The sequence below is a fragment of the Pogonomyrmex barbatus genome, unplaced genomic scaffold (assembly GCF_055798465.1).
Source record: "Pogonomyrmex barbatus isolate J1 unplaced genomic scaffold, ASM5579846v1 scaffold9, whole genome shotgun sequence".
Lineage (NCBI taxonomy): Eukaryota > Metazoa > Arthropoda > Insecta > Hymenoptera > Formicidae > Pogonomyrmex > Pogonomyrmex barbatus.
Window position 1 is genome coordinate 5,472,682 of NW_028297193.1, and position 23,504 is coordinate 5,496,185.

The 23,504-nt window shown below is 30.6% G+C and overlaps 2 protein-coding genes across 5 annotated transcripts in view; both read left to right on the top strand.

Moving 5' to 3' along the window:
• Positions 1-23,504, top strand: part of LOC105427852 (GTP-binding protein Di-Ras2) — a 95,431-nt gene continuing 71,927 nt past the window's right edge. For all 4 annotated transcript variants that reach the window (XM_089084988.1, XM_089084990.1, XM_089084989.1 and 1 more), the window contains exon 1: positions 1-143. The gene's annotated coding sequence lies outside the window, so the exon portion shown is untranslated. The remainder of the gene's footprint in view (positions 144-23,504) is intronic.
• LOC105429025 (pancreatic triacylglycerol lipase-like) lies at positions 153-20,405 on the top strand. The gene is made up of 7 exons (XM_089084997.1): positions 153-16,864; positions 17,188-17,236; positions 17,521-17,678; positions 18,105-18,347; positions 18,873-19,076; positions 19,736-19,898; positions 19,988-20,405. Exons 1-7 carry the CDS (start codon positions 16,795-16,797, stop codon positions 20,016-20,018), a joined length of 918 nt encoding a protein of 305 aa, XP_088941123.1. The 5' UTR covers positions 153-16,794; the 3' UTR covers positions 20,019-20,405.

Genomic DNA, 23,504 nt, shown 5'->3' on the forward strand with positions numbered 1-23,504 from the left:
CTTGATCCGACACGGTCAGTGCCGTTCCGTCGTCGGCTCAACGACGTCCCTCTCCGCGTTTTCCCTCTGTCGCGGTCGCACCACGTTTTCGGCAATTGCATTTCGAGGGGGCTCCGTAACGAACGAACGTTCCTTCCTTCACGGTGAGTTTTATCACGTTCCTCCGAATACACGCTTTTCCAAACTGTCTCAAAGAGCCTCCCGAAACTTTAATTTCAAAAGTAACATAAGCTACTTTGATTAGATTCGACGGTGTATTTTGTTACGTTCTGAAGAAACTTTCAATTTGTTCATCAGTTTTTTCTCTTTGGATGTTCTGTGAAAAAAATCATAGTGTCGAAATGAAAAAAACAAATAACATTTGTATTTTTAAATGTATTAACGAATATATGCCCTATTATTCTTTTAAGCCATTTTTTTACGCAATAAAATAATTTGAATATGGTAATAATATGTAGAATTGCATTTTTAAAAATATAATTAAATACAAATTTCAGTAATTCAATAATTGAATTAGAATTAAGGAATTTTCTTCTATACTTTTTTTTTTAATGTAAGTTCTAATTTGAATTTTATAAATAATTTGAAAACAGATAAGAAATAAAATTTTAATATGAGGAATAAACAAAATTAATTATATATTTAATTATACATTTTGGCTCATGACAACATATTTCGACGCGTCACAAAATTATGTATTATTTAATTCAGATTAATAAATGTAATTAACGAAAACAATACTAGCTTTTTGAAAATAATATTAATATGTGCATTAAATATTATATTTAGATCTGTATTAACGTAAAATTTTTTCTTTATAAAACTATGAAGAGATGTGACGCATTTGCTTATTTATCTCAATTTACATTAACTATATTTTGGTGTAATAATATAAATAATAGAAGGAGCATTGTAAAAGTAATTACCAAGTTCGAAAGTTCGTGCGTCGAATTGTATGCGCGTGACTCTAAATTCCCGCTTCTGTATTCATTGAGCGACGAGCAAGTGATATCATTACGGACTTCCACAATTGACAATAGTAAATGTATTACATCGAAAGCAACTATTTCTTGTAAATGACATAGAAGAAGTATATAAAATTACGAAACGTCTTACAGCAATATGAAAGATAATTTCGCAATCTGACTTTTTGGATAGTAAAACAACGAAACAGAAACAGCGAAAAGTCAAGAAGAAAGATAAATGATAAATAAGAAATTCTTTTTAGCAGAAGAAATTAATTAATTCTTTTTCCGTCAAATTAAACAACTCCTCAGAAAGACTTTTTCTAAATAACGAATTTTTATCAGAAGAATTAATTAATAAATCTCACAATTCTACGTATTTATATTAAATGTAAATATATTGAATATTTTAAAAGTCTCTGTAATATATATCGTTTATATTTTGCATGTATCCAATGTTTTTTAATATTTATTAAATCAATGATATAAAAAATAAGAGGACAAAGTGAAATGAAGATTTAAACGTTAAAATTTCTATATCCGAAAATGGCGAAATTAACGATTTCCCGAGAAGTCCTTCAGCTTGTCCTTCTTGTAGATAGTATTAATTCCTGAGTACACGTTAATAATCGATATCTCTCGAGAGATAAGGAGAAAATCGTGGAAAGCGAATTGTCGATCGCTGGCGAAATATCGCTCGTAATTTGCTGGTGCTGGTCTTGGCTAATTACAAATGTTCGTGACGCGAGATCATAATCGACCGCCCCGTTTCTTGGAAACGCGAACAGGAAGTTTCTGCTGATTTAACTTCCGTTTTCAACCGATATATTCTTGGAAGAAAAGTGAAGGTTGATGAACGAAGAAACGATTTAAAACGTCAGCACGAGGAGGGAAATGTGCTACTTTAAATTAAATGGGATTATAAAGTGTTCGTGTTCGATAATGGTATTTATCGCGATATTTATCGCGCGTTTCTCCTTACAAATTAAAACACGAATATTAAACAGACACCACTCTAAATTACAATTCTGAATTAAAAACAAAGGGTTTGTTATAAATTAAATTTTAGGTAAGAAAATATACCAATGTTCGCTTCATATGAATTCTTTTCTTCAATGAATTCTACTTTAATAGCATCTTAATTTAAAGCTTTTTAAAGATATAACAGAGCTTTGATAGTAGAAATAAAAAAAAAAAATCAGGAAGAAGGAAAATGAAATCTGATTGAAGTTTAGAGAAAGAGGGATAGCTTTCGAGCGTGATTCAAGAAGGTGCTGCACACTTCCGAAAGATTTTTTATACAACAAATAATTGTATGCTTTTTTAATAAATGCGTACCTGCAGTGTAAAGTCCAGAGAAAGTGCCTCAGATAAAGTTGTTCATAAAAAACGATATTACTCTCCTAAAGTCTGGCGTGTTACATTAGAATAAACTTTCATCTGATCTCGTGATACGAACATACAGACATGTTAATGAGGCGAAGATTGCGCAAAAAAAAAGGAGGATAATATTTTTAACATACCGCACGAAGTGCGGTCTTTGGCTAATGCAATTTCCGCTCTAATGCAATCTTCGCGATTTGACGGGCGTGCGAATGGAATTATGTGTGGCGAAATCTGTGCGGAGGAAGCGTATTGTGCGGATCCTGTGTACCTCCGAGTGTAAATCATAATGATCGATAATGGTTCCTCGTGATTTAATAGAGCCTTTGCCCAAAATGTTTCTCACCCTCTCCCTTATTGCCCACGGGCATCGATTTTGTCTATCGTAATTAAAAGCCAAATACAAATTTTACTTTTAATAAAAATACAAACAGGAATATCGGGGTTATGGGAGATTAAGATTTTAGATTCCGTTTTCTATTCATTTTTCCGTCAACATTTAATACATTAATACATCTTGTATTGTCAATTTTTTTCAGGAAATAACGTTACTTCATTTAAAATATTCCATTGTTTAAAAAAAGGAGTATGTATTAAAACTAAATATTTTTAATGTACCTCCCGTATATTCTTGTGACACGCATTTACATATATTGCGTAGCTGTGTATACACAATACGCTCACTATTTTTATTATTATTATTACTTATTTTATTTTTTATTCACTTTATTTTTCTCATAACTTTGCACTAATATTTTAAGACGAGCAACGATCGTTCCTTCGCTTGATGAGCTTTATGAAACCGTCAAACCGATCGCGATAAATTTTTTTTTTTTTGGACGCGATAAAATTTCACCAAGTTTTCCGCTAAGTCGTAATTTACGATTCCGACCTTTATCCCAGACGACATTCTATTAAACGTCTCTTGACGTCCTATCTTTTTTACTCGCCGGTTTATCGACGCGTCGCGTAACGCGATGATCGTCCATTCTCTCTCGCAAAGAGCGCGATATTATATTTTTTATCCCGGTCATCGACATTGTCGTGTGTATCGCGGAGGGAGAGGGGGGGGGGTTTATTGCCGTCGACAAATCGATCGTCATCGACGGAAGAGACGTAACTCAGCCGTCACAAAGTGGAACGAGCGCGTCGATCCGAGGTCGATAAACGCCGGCGCTTCGCGCTTCTCCTCCTCCGAGATGGTGGCGGCCTATTATGGCCAGAGCTCGAACCAAGAATGACGTATTTAATCGGATTAAGGTGAACCTCCTCGCGATCCGCCATCGTCTACTTTCCTCTCTCCGAGGTAGGAAGCGAGTAATCGACTTCCAAGAGCGACTTCACCCCTCGGTTTATTGCGGCGCATCTCGCGGGACGCCCCGCGTTGCGCTCCTCTTTACTTTCATCCTCTCCCGAGGGAACGGCCGATGGCTGTATCAGCTGTCGACATTCCTCGGCGAATTATTAGCGGTCCGGATATCGATGGTAATGTCAATAAGAAGCGATAAAGAGAGATGCCGCGCGATTGATTGCGTTAGCCTTACCCGGTCAATCAAGGTCCGAATTTCTATATCGAAGATGAGAATGAAACCTTGGGAAGAATAAAAAGAATAGCCGGATAGATAAGCGGAGAAAGAGAGAGAGAGAGAATTAGCAATTAAGCGTTGAATTAAATTAAATATATTATTTTCTTCATTTATATCAACATTCCTAAGACTTTAAAATCCTACTGGCAGATATTTCAAATATTTTAGTTTCGATTTTTCTCTAATTAAAATGTCCAGATACTAATGATTTTCGAGTTATGGTAGAAAACGAAAGCAACTTTGTGAATTAAACTTCTGTGAAGTAATTAAATGACAAAAGATCTTATTCATTTAATGCTTCTAATAAGCTTAATTTTAATTAAAGGTTTAATCGCTAAGCTTGAATTTAACCTTGAATGACTAAGAAGTTGCAATAATTGATGGCTTATCGTAAAATTTTCGGGGGAACTTTATGGCTCATATTAAAGATACATCATTTTGAAACAATTCTATATATGAATTTACATATTCATTAAATATTTTGTTATATAAATAGATTAATTAGATAATTTTGAAATTAAATTTATTTAATGTATTTCAAATAAATTCTTATTAAAAATTATTTTTAAAGATAACATTATTATTTTCAAATTAATTTTACACGTAAAATAATTCCTGACCTAAAAAAATTATGTTATAAATGAAAGAAGTTTCTCTTTTAATAGAAAAACAACGAGCAAACTCAGTTAAAGATTAATATCCGTGATAATAAAGGGTTATACATTTCATGGTTTATCGTGCAAATGGGATAGTTGTAATAATAGCCCTTTTTTTGCAACAGTGGGGAAAGTTATAGGCACTCTGACCTACAGATCTATAGACAGTTGACTTTGCGGAATTATCTGAACTCTGTAAAGAGGGTTTTGTCTCGTAATGAAAAAGGGAGTCCGCCGATAGCTGTGACCTTTATAAGGCTGATTATCTCAAAGAAACTCTCTTAATACGTTCGGCACACTATCGTGCATTTTTAAAACTGTCCGCTGCGCACCACGTTTCATTTTAAATAATTCTATCTCACTTTTTTAATTATTATAATTACATGCAAAAAATTAATTGAAAAAAAAATTATGCTGTCATATATGTGGCGGACTTTGACGGATTTACTGCAATCTGAAAATGATTTTCCGCAGAATTACTGTATCGCGTTCTACGATAATAAATTTCGTGAACGTTTCGCAAGATATTTCACTCCATTTAAATACTGCTAAAATTTTATCGCTTTCAATGCTCAGAGTATTAAAAAGTCATGCGTAATTATTCGCGAAATAATGAAAGTGCGCCATTCTTTATTGGTTATTTGTTTCTTCCTCCTGGCTGATTCGAACGCAGTCAGCAACTTAGAGAAACGCTTTTTCGGGATATTTCATGATTTTCTTTGTTTAGTAAATTGAACGAAAGCTTTGTAATTCGATGCTCCTTTGGAAACACTCGGCATATTTCCTTTCTGTGACAATGTCATACATTTCAAATTCCATTAATACAGAATACACGTACAAAGCATCGCACAGATAATATAACAAAGATAAATAATGACAGATAATCTTTTCCAAAGAAATCTTAGGTAAATAAAGTTATCTTATTTATCTGCGATTGTTAGAATATTTCTTTAAATTATACATGTATCGATGTTTTAATAAATTAAAATAAAAGAACAACAAATTATCTTTGAGTTGTCATCGTGTACATGTTACATATAGTAAAATAACTGGGAATTTAATTCTACTAAAAATATTTACGGTTTAATAAAATGTGTGCGCCATGATATGAATGAATTCCAGAACGAAAATTTAATGACTTACGTATGGAATAAGATATAAAAAAAAATCTTATTTTTCTTATATCTTAATATCGCGTAGAAAGAAGAGAAAATTCTACGCAATATTTAAAAAAAAATATTGTACAGTATTTAAAGGTAGTTTAACAAAACAAAGAAAGTCATGATTTAGTAATATATTTGTGTAGAAATAAAAATTATAACTACCCAAGTAAAGGAATATCTCAAAAAAACTGGTTACAAGTCAGAAATTACCCAGTTACTATGTTAGTTTTACTGGATGTAAAGTAGAACTGAAAATAGAACAGAAAATCTGATAACGAAACAGTAGTCAGTAATTAGCAAAACACGGAATATCCTGACTAGCATTCTTTAGCTAATAATTAACCAGAAACTAATTAGGTTAACCAGAAACTAACTCTGCTCAATAAATTTTAGCCAGTTACTGACCAGTAAATAAAACATGTTCCAAAGAATAATATATTAACATTTCTTCTAGTTTCTCTTAGCGTTTAATAACTTAAATATTTAATGTAAAATTATTTTATTAAACTTTGCATGTATCTTTATCATTATAGTTTGGAGACCTTAGACAATAGACAAAAAAAATTAAAAAAAGTCTTCTAAATTTGATAAAAAGTTACATATGTAGCAACATAATACTAATAAACAAATAAAGTACTTAAATAATAAAATTATTTAAATAATTTAATAACAAAAAATGATTGATCTGATTTTTGTTTGAAATTGCAGATGGATCAATTAATATACGAAGGTAACAAGTTTTATTTATTAAATATTGACAGTTACAATCAAGTGTGACATGAAGATTATTTTAGTGTGATCTGTTTAGGGGAAGACAAATATTCGAGATAATGCACTTCTAAAGATGTTGTAAAGATCACCGGCATTCTAGCAACGACATTCTGAAGTTATAAACTGAGTTTTAAGAGCAGGTCTTCTTATTGTAACTTTTGCCCTTTTGTCATCCGAACTTTCTTTACGAGATCCAGAAATTCTCCCCTAGTCTCGTTTAGGGATATCCGATTTCTCCCCTTCAAAATGAGGGAAACATCAGTAACTGATGAACATTTTGCATTTTTATAAGAACAAATTACACTAACATTCCGTTGAAATAATTAATAGAATAAAAGAATTAGAGTCGAATGCTATTTTCATAAAATGTAGATGATAGATGCTATACATATAAAAACATTTTGTATTATAATAAAAAAAATTAAATAACATCGTTGGGAAAATATAATAAGCAATTTTATCTTTATAAAATTATTCCATTTTTACCGAATATCATTGCAATTATCATCATTATTATTATTATTATTAATAAAATTGATTTTGCATCTTTTTAATTATAACTTAAATGTTAGTTCTTATTTTATGTTTCAATTAAAATTGTATTCTAGTAAATATAGATGGCCTTCTCGGAATCGGATACTGATTCTAAGCGGTACTCTTTTTTTTTTTAAACGTGTGATTTTTTTTATCATTTATTATTTTTTGTCATAGGCACAGATTATTAATTAACAGATATCTTTTGCAGTACTTTTGAATTTAACATTCCGGATGCAATGAATCGATGACGATTTGAAAGAATCACGTAAGAATCATTGAATTATTCATGGCATTGCTGAGTTGGAATTACTCTTTCCCGTTAAATTTTTACATCCTCTGGACCATTTTCAACTCCAACTTGTCCGTGAAAACGCGCGATCCGAATGCGTATACGTTTTGTCACGTAAGAGCTATTAAACAACTCAATAGGGACAATATTATAAATAAATACTTCTTTGTGAAATGAATAATTCGCTTCTTCATCGTTGGGGTTTTAAACCTTCGTGATTCTAGGCCATCGACAGTCATAACATTTATTGCCGATGACAGCTTTTGTCTTTTTAAAAAGGAACAACCAGTTTTGGTACCAATACTAGGTACCAAATATTTATAGTGAATAAAAAATCCAATAATGTAAAAATAATGTATAAATATAATAAATCTTTAATTTTGTATGGAAAAATACTTATAGATTCTTCAGTGCTTTTGCACCGAAGTTTTGCTAAAAATTACGTTCAATAATATATTATATTATTTCAAATATAGTTTTAAGTACATCTGCTTTAGCTTAATATTTGAAAAAAGAACCAGTAAAAAAGTTTGATGCGTTGTCTGAAACTATTACCGCTCATTACGAGGAAACGGACTTCTTCCCCTTCACGACAAATGAGCTTGTCGTGACAAACGAACAGCCAATTTTATAGAACGGACAATCATTTTTAAGGGCCAAAACCCTCAAATCTTCCATTTTATTTCTAGTTTTGCGTATTTTACTAGTTTCATCGAAAATAAAGATCTTTCTAGAAAATTTAGATAATTATTTATATTATATATTAATAATTATCTAATAATTATTTATATTATTATAGATAATAATTTTTTCCCTTATAAGAACAATACAATATATAAAAATGTCAAATTACGAGGGCTCTCTTTCTATTGTGTAAAATAATAATTTATAAGGCTTGTATATGAAAAAATATCCATATATTAACAGATTTAGTGGTCTGTTCTTTGAAATATTTTTGCAATTTTTTTAACACGAAATGCTACAAATATCACGTATCATGACAAGTTAAAATAATGAATGGGTTAGTTGAACAAAAATTTCAATTGCAGACGAAAAACCGAGTACCAACCATTTCTGTTTTCCAATTCAAATTTATCAATTAACAAAGATGGTTCTAAATGGGACGTCCATATTTGTTCTGATACGATTTTAGCATATTACGTGAACGGCTTTATTGCGCGCCCACTGAATTCATTTTAGCCATAAAGCTTTTGCACATTTAAACAATTACAATATTTTTCATCCACCTCCAGAAGACTCGGGGGTGGAATTTTATTTCAGGATCCCTCGATGTGAGTTATATACACACACACACACACACACACACACACACACACACACACACACACACACACACACACACACACACACACACACACACACACACACACACACACACACACACACACACACACACACACACACACATATATATATATATTAGCTATTTGCAATATATATATATATATATATATATATGTACTTTTTTCAATTCACATCAGATATTAGTAGTTAATGAAATATCGCGACGAGAGAGAATATACTTCGTTGACGATCTATTCACGAGAAATTGAAGAAAGCTTATGTAAACAATATTTATAACCAATTATTGACACGGACAATCATCGAAAACACACTCGATAAACAGTGCTTATTGACATACACGTTCAAAGAGATGGACATCATCTAGCGAACTATGCCACATGGGACAGTTAGAAAAATTAGGATGTCATTTAATTTAGAGATTAATTCAACATTTTTAAAGAGAAATGTAGAAGATGCGCCAAAAAAACATGTACACGTGTCGCAATTTCTGCTTGTGACGTCATTTGCATTACTCTTGAAAAACTTTCTCTTTATGATGTTATTTTTTTACAAAAGAGAATATTTCATCTCTCATAATAATAAAAAACGGGGATACGTAATTCTTGTATAATAATCACAGAATTTTGCGTAAACGCAGGCAAGAGTAAAACAATGGAACAAAAAACGGAATGGAATAAAAAACAATGGAAGATTTAATGTTTATTTATTCACACCATTGCTATATTACTTATTCATAAATGTTATAAACATAAAAAAAAGATAATAATACTGTTTTATAATGTTTTCACGATATCGCGCTATTAAAAGTAAGTAATACGTACAATACCTCGCGTCGCGTAATTATTGCAAATAGCTAATTGCTAATTAAAGCTGCCGGCGGAAATGCGAATAACATAGATGAAAAACCGGCATTACACAGTTTATTCGCGGCAAACGATTACGCGGGGATCCACTCGAGTATAATTCGAATATGAAAACGTTCGAATTATTCGACCGAGTTATTCGAATGTTGAGGTATATTGAAATTCCAACAATTCTCCGAGGATACACACACACACACACACACACACACATACACACACACATGCGCGCGCGCTAACGGTCATGGTCATGTACGCAGAATTTTTCAGACTGACTGCAACTAATCGAGAATCGCGAGAGAATCTTCATAAAAGAGAGCCCACAGCAAAATAAATTTCCTTATCCATGATTCATTGAACTCGACCGCATTTTACTACGTCATCGATTTCGTCAAAATCTCTGAGAAAGTAATAAAGTAACATCGATACTCGATAAACGTTTATTGACTTTCCTATTGATATAAAAATAAAATTTGTATAATAATTATCGATATATAGTATTCACTTAATTAAATACGAAAGTTTCTAAAAATGTATAATTCAATTATTTATTTCATATAATTTTATTCATATTATTTTATTTTATATATTATTTTTATCTGTATTATTTTATTATATTTTATATATATTTGATTATTACTTATTTTCCATAAATGTATTATTTTATTATATTTTAATTTATTATATTTATTAATTTAATTTAACTTAATTTTATTATATTTATTACTGTAATATCTAAACGTAGGATTCAATCAAAAAATTAAAATTTGTATATAATAAAACTGTATAGTAAAAATATGTAATAAAATACACAATAAAAGTTACATTCATTTCGAAAAAAAAAAAAAAAACTATTTTTCTTTGTGAATTGATGCTTGCAACAATGTGAAACATGACGCTCGTTACGGAATCCTTTTAAATCAACCCATTCCATATCTTTATTTAAAGAATTTATTGCATACTCGCGTCATGAAGCAACGTTGTTAGCTTTTTCATATCATTCTGAAAAGTGAGGTGTTGAATCTTTGAAATTGTTTCGAGACGAATCGAGAGCACGTGCGGCGGCTTGGAATGCGAAAATTATTCAACAGCTGTCCCGGAGGATGATTAAAGGAGAGTGAAAAAAAAAACCGGCTGCCAAAAGCCGGTTCTCCCGAGGGTGGGTCAAACTACCTCTCTGTGAATAAAAACCTGACACCGGCGCTACACAATAATGCACGAAAAGGGAATTTTTGAAAGTCAAATTTTACAATCTTTCAATTAAACTTGTACTTGTAACTTGATCAATTTAAATTAATCCTCGTTATGATTTCTCAATCGATTTTTTTTTTTAACAAATTGATAAGATGAGACCAATAAAAAAAGAGAAATTAAAAAAAATATTTTCAAAGCGATTTAATCGCTTCATATTTTCCCCCCCCAAAAAAACTATTAAATTTAATTATCCTTACACTGCACTTTTTAATTACAAATATTATTATCCATTATTCCATTAGCACAAGCAACTTTTGCGCGCTTCGTTGTCGTTCAATATTGTTTGACACGTACGTATTCTAAATATACATGTTTCGAAATTGTCCGGTTTCGTCCGATTAGACATTCCGCCGTGCGTCAGTGCACGTGAAACAGATCAATGAAAAAGTTTTTCATCCGCTTCGCTAAGCTGAGTGAAAAGCCTTATTGATGCGAGCGATTCTTTCGTGCCGACTTTCGTAAAACGCCGTCCACACTCAAACGCTTTTAATTAATTAAACGCGCATCGCCACGTGTAGCTCCGCCGCGTTGCCTGTTTTGACTTAATAACGAATTCGCGCGTGAATCGCCCGATATGCATCTTTCGTCAACGAATTCAGCAGCGCGAAATAGAAAAAAATATTCGCCGAGTCGAATTTTAATTTATTTCCAATTGATAAAATTATCTCAATAAAAATTTAATAACGTTAAAAATATACGAATTGACAGGTACACAAAATTATATATAAAAAAATTATGCATCGCTCTTTCATACGTGTAATAATAAGCGCTTCGATTTGCGAGAAAACGACGAGATAAAGTTAATCATTTCGTGCAATTTATGCCGCGAAATTCGAGCATTCCGGCAAAATTTCTATCTGGCGACATTAGCATCTATCATTTTTCATCGCTTCGCGACGTAAATTTCTGCTTAAAGTACGCGCAAAAATCTGCATATTGAACGTATTATATATATATATATATATATATATATATATATATATATATATATATATTGGTTTCTTGGAATATTGATTTTCGCATATATTGAATGTTGAGATTTTTATATCTATATTTGCTTTTCCACACTCGTTCGTACATCCACGGACATACCCGGAACGATTTCATTGCTATGTCATCCGTTTATGGGGCTTAATCTCGTGTATCATTGCGCGACGGATTTTTATTACGCGGATACCAACTGATACTGTTTGAAAACGACGACGAGCGTTTGGACGGGAAACGGCAGCCATAATTTCCGTACGTTTGCTTTACGTTTTCTTGATCAAAAATTGACTCAGGCAGTCACGAAAACGTTGTGATCCATGAAACGACTCATCCGTACGCAATTTTTCCGAGATTACCGCTCGTAGACGGGTAATGAGAACGTGTCGACACAATGCTGCGTGTGTCTGGCTCGTGCAAAAAAAAAATGAAAAAAAGAGAGAAACGAAGCTAGATATTCCACGGTAAAAAAAAAAAATGATAACAAAGGGCGATGCGTACGTTGTCCGATAAACCCGTAAACTCTGTACCGCACAGCGCTCTTTTGTAAATCCGCTCTTAATTTTAAAAGACAGCCCGCACGAAGGAAAAACTCTGCGAAAATCTAGAATTTCTCGAGAGGGAAACTCGCGCGCGAACATGAAGAGCTGATTACGCGGATCCGAGGTTTTCAAGGAAAACGGTATCCTCTGTTACTTCTTTGATGATTCCTGTGTAGAGCGCAGTTTAGACCACAAAATATGTGAAAAATAAGCGGAGATATATAAAAACTAACGCGAAGTTAAAAAATAAAAAAAAAATCATCATACGAATAACGAGAGATATATTAATAAATTTCGCTTTGTTTGTTTTAAAAATATTTTTGTGACTCCTCTTATTAATAATTACACGTTAATAAAATAAATGTAAAATTTTAGAAATTAGATGTGCTTCTTTCAAAAAATATTTGTAATAACTAGAATAGAATAGAGAAGGTAACACCTGGCCAACTCGATCTTAGGGGCGTGATCATTTTTCTTTTATTGAATTTATATATATATATAAATTCGAAATTGATTGCTTATATCGCAAACTACGTGCCATTATTGTTAATGCAACAATTCAAAGCAAGTTTTTAATAAATCGATAATCAAATTTGAAATCGATTAATCCTCCCTGTGTTTATATTTACATTTATAATATTTTATTAGAGATCACAAGATTCCTCTTGAAAGAGAGCCTGGCTACTTTTAAACAAGCTGTTGCGCGCTACTTATTAAGTCGATATTTTATGCACAAAAAAAATTCGCAAAGTAGTACAAGTGATTAATGGCCGTTACTGGTTTCCTCAAACTCCTCTGATGGTCGAGATTTTCCCCGATAAAAATGAAAACATCGATAATGTGGTCGACAAAATACTCAGATAGGAGGAAGAAGGAAGCTGTCAACTGTATTGGAGAACATCTGGCAACTCGAGAGATCCCCGTATTAAAACGCCATGCATTTACGGAATGAAATCAATACGCGGTGTATTGTGTCTCTCACTTTTTAATCGTCCCGATAGATTTTTGTTTGGATGACAAATCGGTGCTTAAAGCCAACTTTTCGATCCTTGATCTTTTCACCTCGCGCATCATATCTCGCTTTTTGCATTGTATACAACATTTGTTATACAAAGTATTTTTATGCACAAAATAAATAATAATAAATAATCAATTTATAAAATATGCATATATACATTTAGAAGTTCTAGACAATAGAAAGAGAAAGAGAAAGATGAGGAACAGGAAGAAAAAAAGAGGAGACTTGAATCTTTCATCATACCAATAATATAGATCTATTTTATAAGACGGGAGAAGAATTATAAAGATAGCGCTCGCTCGCGCCTTCCTTTTTTGACGGTATTAAGATAAGCGAGAGTAACACGAGAGAAGAGGGAATATATACGACTCCACTCCACATAAATGCGACAAAAGAAGAGCCCCGCGATTTCCCAGAGAGAAGAACAGAGGACAAGGCGAGCAACAGCGTGCAGCAAGGCTATCTACTCTTTACGAAAGGAAAGGAATACGAATACTGGAAAGTGTTCGACTTCTTCTTGCAACGGCCGGTCGCGATAAACCTTGCTGGATTATGGCCGGTCGGGCTTGAGAGAAGAAGATTAGAGAAAATCCCGCGTGGCAAATGAAGTTTGCTCGTCGCGTCGTGACGATCTTATCGGGGAGCAAACACGTTTAGAGCTTGTACTGTTGACAATCTCACCGATTGTTCACCGAATATAGTAAAAGAAAATCTACGTAGTAAAAGAAAAACTACACTAGGAAATCGTCATATTTGAAAAATTAAATTCTTGTGAAAGCTATTAAAAAGTATTGTTTTTCATGATAAACAATCTGTATTATTGCTGAGCGATAATTCAAATTTGATAAATAAAATAGTACAAGGTGAGAAAAAAATTGATTTTAAAATAAATTTGTAACAACTGAAATTATTCGTTTCGTTTCCTTATTAAATATTGGTTAATTATCGAAGGATAATTTCTATTTTTTAATGTAATATATATCATCAAGTTTATAAAATTTCATTAAGACATAATTAAATACCGTATTATAATATAATAACCTTTAGATATGCGTCACAGATGAAAGTTTTTAAGTTCTTGCATATGTCCAAAGAACTCAGATTTCCTTCCGATACTAATGAGATACCTGAAAACTTTTATTATGCAGACGATATTTTCTTACTCGTCTCGCTATTCCTTCCTCTCGAGATTGGTAATCAAAGCACATACGTCTTTTATAACGTAGAAAAGCTTTAAAATTCTGCAGTGAAGGCAGAAGAGAAAGCAATGGAATATAAAAAAAAAAAAATTCCCTTAGGCATTTCTTATTCTCGGCATACCGCTTTGATAGACACGCCAGCCATTTATTCACGCGTGATTTAGTGATCTGTCACTTCATATTCTTCGCTTGGTATTATTAAGCATTCTTGATTATTGTCTGAGTTACTTTGTGATGGATGCACGAGATTGTGTTGCAAAAACATATTTTCGCAAAATTGCATTTGTTTCGCGATACACTCTTTTTCTTTTACACGAAAACTTTTATATTCTTTTCTCAGCACTCTTATTTTGAAATTGCAAGTCTCTTTGATATACACGTCAGTTTTTTATATTATTAAAATATATATACAGAGTGTCCCAGATTTAAGGTGCCAAACTTTGTTAGTACACTCTGTAGATCTAGATAAGAAAAAAATGTTATGTGAACATAGTTTAATGCTTTATTAAAAAGTTACAAGAATAATAAATACGCATGATGAACTAATAAAAAAAAATTAATGATTCATTTACAGAGATGAAACAAAATACAGATGAATTTTGTACAATGATAAATTCCATTATCAATCGCTATCAATTTTGTTTTTCTAATAATGGTGGCCATTTTAAAATGGGACATCAGTTGCATCTACAAATTTAGATAAAAATTAGTAATAATAATTAGTATTAAATAATTAATTGTAATGATTAGTATTTAGCAAAAATTAATATTATTATATTATTATATTTGATAAATGCTGATAGTAAACACAACTCGCATAAAAATACATATCATTCTATTCTTAATTGTTTCTTTGGAATTTCGTATTTTATAACTTTTTAATAAAGCATTAAACAACCTATGTTCATATAACATTTTTTTTCTTGTCTAATATCCCATAGAATGTGATGAATGAAACTGACAAACTTTGGCACCTTAAACCTGGGACATACTGTATATGAATTTTCATTAACATTTTGTAACATGTAATTAACTATACTGTCTAGTATTATTTGAAACACCTGTACGCATACACGAGAACTCAGAAACTAGAGCTCTCGAAAGCAGAAAGTCTGGGAAAGTCTATTCGTTTTATTACATTTATGTTTATAAGGACTTTTATTTCCCGAGCGCAATTGAGTTCTCTGATAATCTAAAGTAGTCGTAAATGAAATTACTTTAACCAATATTGCCGACTTATTCTTGCTATTTTAGCTTGGCGTATTTTTGCTAACGAACCGTAACTAGTCTGAATTAAATTAACAGACGGCTTTCCTCGCGTCTCCGGAGAACGGAATTTTGTTTGAAAACGCATTAGCTAATTGTGAGTTTTAGAAAGAGTTTGACGCTGGACGCGCTTTTACGAGATATTCTCAAGATGAGATGAAACAATTTATTGCTTAGAGAGATGCACAGTAAAACACCTTATTTATCAATCTGTATATCAAACTTCTGGAAAGTTGTAATATTAAAAATGGGATTTGTAGAAAATGAAGGAAAAAGAGAAAAAGGAAAGAGAAGAATTGATATTAGAAAAATCAGCGATCTAACAAGCAGAATATCAAAAGTTATAAATTATTTTTTTATGAGATCAAATCCGTCAAATCTCTCATATTTCATTTCAGGTTCGGAGATCCCAAAATATTGAAAATTATTAAGCTGTATCTCGAGGTATCCGCATTTTTATTGTAATTTATGAGATACAATTATGTATACATGCTGTGTGAAAATGATTTCAAATTGAAGTCAAATAAAATGTCTCGAAAATACTTTGTCTGTTTCGTTATCTCATCGACATATTATTTACATTATATTTTCTTCTTCTTGATGGATTCCTCTTACGGATCATTTTAATCTGTCATTATCTGATAAAGATATTTTTATCGTAATAAAAAGCATAAACTGTGGACTTAGATACTATTAGACGTTACGTGTGATAGCTGAAATTAATAAATCAATATACTTACACGACTTATATATACATTAGATTACGATAGGCAAAACATATATAACAGAGTCACATCGCTTTTAAATATGTCCGTTTTGATCTTATCACTCGACGAGTCTCAGTAGAAAACTTTTACTAATATTCTGCGTTCTTGTACAGTCGAATACACATCGCGTTGTAGTCGCGATTACTTAGTACTTGGTTAGAAAAAAGTGATACGAAAGTAAATGCGTGCTCTATCTATTTGATTTTTGACAATTATCGGGGCTGCAAGATGACCAGGAATATATCTGGATATATATTCCTTCTACTTTACGTCTTTTTCTTTAGAGCATCAGCAAAAAGTAATTATAGAAAAATCAATATTATTTTACATCCTAATCATTTACATCTTTTAAACATCTACGACACTATTTTAAGTATCCTTTACACAATATAACGTTGTACGCTTTCAGTCAAGCGTAATTTTTTTCAATATTACGAACAGTGTGCTTCTTTTAATTAATAATATATTTACGAAATTAAATTTAAAAAAAGTTTGTGATATAGAAAACATTTGGAATTTTAAAGACTATAGATAATGTATACAAAAAATGTTTTGTATAAATGTTACAAGTATTTTAGAAATGTAGAATAAAATAATAAGTCTAATTTAATAATTTTTTAGTCGAAGAAATTGTCGATCCGGAGAAAATTCAACTGCTTTTTCATAACTGGTATTTATGATTTTATCATTTAAGAATTGTTTTAATTATTGAAGGATGTATGATATGAGTTTCTTATACTTTAATATTGCTTTAATATTGTATGTCTATGTTTGCAAAATAAAAAAACATTTTAATAAAAACTGTTATCGGAATATTAAGAAAATAATATAATTTAAAAAAAAAAAGTAAGCTAAATTATATGCAACAATAATCAAAATTATTTATTTTATTCATTAATGCTTTACATTTTGATAATAGAATAAATGTTTCATTAGATTTGTATAATATTTTAGTAATAACACGGACAGAGTATCAAACGAGTGCAACATACATGATACGAATTGCATAGAATATGCACATAATCAAATCAGAAAAAATAAAAGTATTACTGTCTTGGCTCACGGATATTTAGGAGGAAGAAATACTCTGCCGACGCCGTACGTCATATCAGGTAATAATAAATTCTCTTACACATATAACATTATTTAATAATTTCTTGAATTCAGCGACCGAATTTATCCCTCGCAAAAACATATACCTATACGTAAATATATAAGTATATAAGTATATAAATATATAATTTATATAAATATCAAGTTCATAGGTTTGCTAAACTCGATCCCTGAGAATCAGACAGCCCTGCGGGAGTATATTACTTTATAAATAATAAAGTTAAAAGTTAATAAGTACTGAAATAATTTAAATAATTTAAATAAATTCCTTTTTAAGATCCCTCTATAAAAGTAATTTAAATAAAATATTCCTATATATATATATATATATACACACTTGTATATGTGGAAGAAAAAATAAATTACATATTAATTTTATTAACAAAGAAATTTTACTGATTGATATAATATTTTACATTCTTCAGCCTATTGTTCGCGAAATACCTCTGCTATTATATTGCTCGACTGGTCTCGATTAGCACGAGGAGATATGTTAATGGTTTCTAATCGAATACCTGAGATCGGAAAGATAGTCGCGTCTAGTTTTGATATCTTAAAAAGAAGAGGATACGAACTAGAAAATTGGCATTTGATTGGGCATTCTATGGGTGCTCACATTGTAGGTTGCGTCGGAACATACACTTATTTTAATTTTTCACATATCACAGGTATGATATAAAACAATATTATCACATCAATTTTGATTTTACTTATATTAACATTTTACTTTTCATTCAATCATTCTTTGAAGACCGTCATAATCTCTTCGAAATTTATTCTCTGCAAATTTTAATAGACTACTTAACAAATTGTGGCTCATTTCACACAAAATTTGCAAGAGAAAAATGTTTTGCTTAGTCTAAACAATTATTTTATAATTACGATTTTATCGAATTATCTCTATCTCTATATAAAATAAACTAAATCTATAAACATTTCAATTGAGATTTATATTTAAATACGAATGAAAAAAATGTTAATATTATTATTCTCAGTACTCTACTCATAATTATTATTCTCAGTACTCTAATAAAAAAAGAATATCATATGTGTAAATGTTATTGCTGAATAAATGTTTAAAGGTAAAGTTTCATCAAATCTTTATTATCGAGGAGGATTAATCTACTAACTTATTATAGAAATATATAATAAAATATTTACATAATACATTACATATATCGATCTGAGTATAGGTTTAGATCCTGCGGAACTTTTTTTTTATTCTGACCTGTACGACGGTTGTCAAATTAATTCGAACGTCGCGCAATTCACGGAAGTTTTTTACACGGATAGCGGTGGATACGGCACGATGAAAGAAGTAGGCACTGTTAACATTTACGCCAATACTGGATCGGCACCACAGCCTGCCTGCTGTCATTCGCAATATGGCATAAATGGTACTTTTTTAAATTCTGTTTTCAATTTTATTTATTTTTTAACATCTCTTTTCCTTCTTTTCCTTCTTTTCACTCTCTTCATTTTTTTTTTATCTACTACTACCAAGTGTAAATATAATAATATAAATATAATATATAAAATATATATAAAATTGTATACAAAATATAAAAATAATTACAAATATATCTATCGTTATTAAACACGATCTGTAAAGCGTTTTCCAGTGTCGAGATGGTACTTTTTTAAATTCTGTTTTCAATTTTATTTATTTTTTAACATCTTTTTTTGCTTCTTTTCCTTCTTTTCACTCTCTTCATTTTTTCTTTATCTACTACTACCAAGTGTAAATATAATAATATAAATATAATATATAAAATTGTATACAAAATATAAAAATAATTACAAATATATCTATCGTTAATTAAACACTGTTGATCTGCGTAAAGCGTTTTCCAGTGTCGAGATGCTTCTATTTTTAAAACGCGTTAATTTAGATTTTTGTGTAAGATGACGCGTATGACGCGTTTGCGCTAAAATCGGAATTCAAACGGACATATTTGCTCGTTACAATGGTGCGAATACGGACCGCGGAATATAAAGTAGGACATACTGTTAATGCTTATCGCGCGATTCCACATAGCGTATTCTTCTGCGCTAGGATGCAGCCACATTAAAGCGGCGGAATGGTATGCCGATGCTGTGAGAAACGAGACAAAGTATTTGGCCACCAAATGCGCGAATTGTTTCGCATTTATGAACTACGCGGGCTACTGCCGTGAGAACGAGCGCATTTATTTCGGACCGCGTATAAGCAAGACAGCGTAAGGATAATTTTCTCTCGCTTAGTATCTCTTCCCACTTTCAGCCCACTTGTAATATGATTTAATAATTTAATTTAATTTTCACGCAGAAGCGGCACCTACTGTCTCGTTATCAATTAAAAAGGAAAAACGAGCATTTGTTCCCCCTTTGTGGAAAAACGAGCATTTGTTTTCGTAAATAATCCACCGTTGCGATTTAATCTTCTTACATCATTTCCGGCCTTCGAGCAATTGCTGTCATGGAGCACGATTGCGGTGCAAATTATTATTTTAAGCAGATGACAGATTAATCTTCTAATAATATTATTAAATAATTTAATTTATATATAATATAATAATAATTTTAATAATACTTAATGTATTAATATTTAGTGTAATATTTAAATAATTCGTCAATCTTAACTTGTGACATATTTATATATGATGGGTTTTATATATGGTAGGTTATAAAATTTAACATCGTTATAACTTGATGTATTTTTATTAAATACATTTTTATCAAGAAAATGCGTTTATTACGTTTATATATCAATAATATAAATTTTTCAAGGAAAGGAAATTTGTTGAAAAGTTTCGTGTATACTTGCATTGCTTTTTTTGCCGAAAAATAAGTATGTACATAATGATGACAATTTGATTTTGTTTACTAAAAGATCAAAAAGATCTAGATAATTAATGTCGAAAAGATCTAGATGATTAACATTACATAAGTGAATAATATTATCACACAAAATCACGTGCGAATGATTATCAAATTATACACAAAACATGATATCATCATAACAGTGATTTGATATCATTTAGCTTGTGTGAATGAATAAAGTTTTCAAAATATGTTTCCATTTTCTATGCAAAAGTTTAATTTATTTGCTAATTGAGCAATTAATATAAGCGATATCATGAAAAGTTAAAAATAATAAAAACAAAACAAAATGAGTCATCAATAAAAATAAAACAAAAGGCTGTTATCAGAAGAAGTTAATTTTAAATTAAATGAATAATAGTGCGATAAATAAAAGTTAAATTCATGATACAGAAGATAAGATATACTGCAATTTGAACAAATGACAAAGGAATATCAACAATAGTTCCTCGTAATCATCTTGATTTCATATAGAATCAACATTTTCGAAATATATTTATTTGTCATTAATATTTCCATATTCTGCGTGATTGCGTAAACAATTGTATATATAAATATAATTATTATATATGGAGTATTAATCAGTTTTATATATAGAGTTATCAGTTATATATAATAATTTTATATTAAAGTTAAGCTATTAAATTCTCATCCTACTCTTTGCGTAAATTTCATTTCCATATTTTCCGCAATACGTGTTTACTACGATTTTATGAAAAACTCCATAATTTCGTTAAATAATTTATATTTTTCTTAAAAAAGTATCAAATATGTATTATATGACATTTCATTAGATTTAATAATTATCGAAAAACCGCTAAAATGAAAAAACAGCGTTTAATTTAATAAATCTTTTTGTACAGAGACTTGTAAGACTTCTAGTAATAGACATCGAGAAACATCGCTCAGTGACTTTTAACAGTAATCTGATGTGAAAAAGTCAAAGTTCAAGTATCGCGTGGTTAATTATTTATTTGACAGTAAATTATTTTGACAGTAAATAACGCTGTTGTTCGATTATTAGAGAGTCCGATTATTATAGAACAGATTTAATTTCTTAATATTAAAATGACTCTAACAATTAGAAACACAATTAATTGATATTACTAATACTGTCATTAGTATTATTAATATTATATTGTGAATTAAAAAAATAATATATTGTATATCTGACAGAAAAATTCAATTAAAAAATTAAAGTTAAGCTATTAAAAAGATAATAAAGAATAAATAAAAATTAAAAAAATAAAGTTATGAAATGTCTATATTTTCCGATCTTATTCAGGATATGAAATCTATGTTAAATGAATTTTTTAAATAAATTTTAAAAACAATATTTGTTTTAGAAATCACAAGATAGATGGAATATCCATTAGATAGATCCATTAGATAGATGGAATATCCATTAATGTTGTGGCTTTGTTGTGGCGGTTAATTATAAATTTTTGTGTATAAGATCATTAGAGCAATATGTATCTTTAGTTCCTAGAAATCTTTTTAATTTACTCTCATACAGAAACTTGCTCCGAGTTGTAATTATAAAGTTTTAATCCTCAAGTGAATGGATGAATATTGAAATAGATAGACGTTACATATTCTCCAAGAGACCTGTATCGACCTTACGTGGCGTAACGTTCTTTGAATACATGAAGAAAGTTCTTTTTCAAAAGAGAAAAAAAAACATGCGAAATTGATGATATCGATTCTTGCGTACTCTTCTCCTTCCGGGAAAAATTTCGATGATTTCCTGCTTATGCTTTTTTTCCTGCCAAAGTTTCCAAAGGATATATCATCAATTTGAAGTCAGAATGTTTAGTTTAGAAATTGCTATTCAAATACAATATTTTTTTTATATTTTTATATTAATCTTCCTATTCTTTACTGTTATTTATAACACATGGCTGAATTATTTAAAAAAATTGCTGTGTGTATTTTCTCATGTTTATACAATTTTTTTATTAATTAAGAAGCTATATATTTAAAATAGAAATTTGTTTGGATATTCTTGCAAAATTTTTTAATTTTTATTTAAACATCTCTATAAATGTGTCAGAAGTTTAAGAAAAAATGAAGTTTTGTTTTTTGCACGTTTGAAGATTAATCTTGTAAAGTTTTTGTTTGTAAAAAAAATAAATAACGTATAATTTAATAAAAGAGTTTATATAAACAAAAGAATGCATGATTTCATTGTGTACACAAAGAATATTTTTCTAAAAGAATAACAATTTATTAAAATTGTTATTTTTTTTTTTTTAATATTGCTAATCAAAAGATCGACAATTATACAGTATTTTAATTATGCACGGAAAAAAAAATTAGTCTTAAATCAAGATTATACATTATACATATATGCAAGAAGACTATTATAATCTTATAAAAAATATTTATTAAATATATAATCTTGAGTTGAGCAAAAATAATACTTGCATTAATACAAATTCAATTCGATCAGTCTAACATTTAATAAAAAGATTCTAATACTCTTACTTATACATGAGAATATTCATCTTGATTTAAGACTAATTTTTTTCGTGTGCACCTTTCCAAAGTCGCGAGTCTTCGTTCCGACGTATTTAAGTTTACAGATCGCAAAGTGTGCTTCGACTTTTCAAATTTTTCCGCAGTAAAGCGCGCAGTACGGATTTTTAACTCGGATCGCGGAATTCAATTAGTCGGACGTCGGGGTCGAATGTTCATCAGCGCAATCAGCGGGATTGGTCCGCCTTGAATTACGGGCCGGGCAAATAGTCGGTACAAGCAAGGCGGCACCTCGCTGACCAAGTGGGATCTCGATCTTGATCGAAGCGGATAAGACGCTCCGATCGAAGGCCTTTGAGAGTGAACCAGAAACACGCTCGCTATGGAGCGCCGCGAATAAGCGCCGGCGACGCAATCGGCGTGACAATCTGTGGTCCATTAAATTTTCGTATTACCAGTCTATGGTATATGGAGTATGCGTGCCT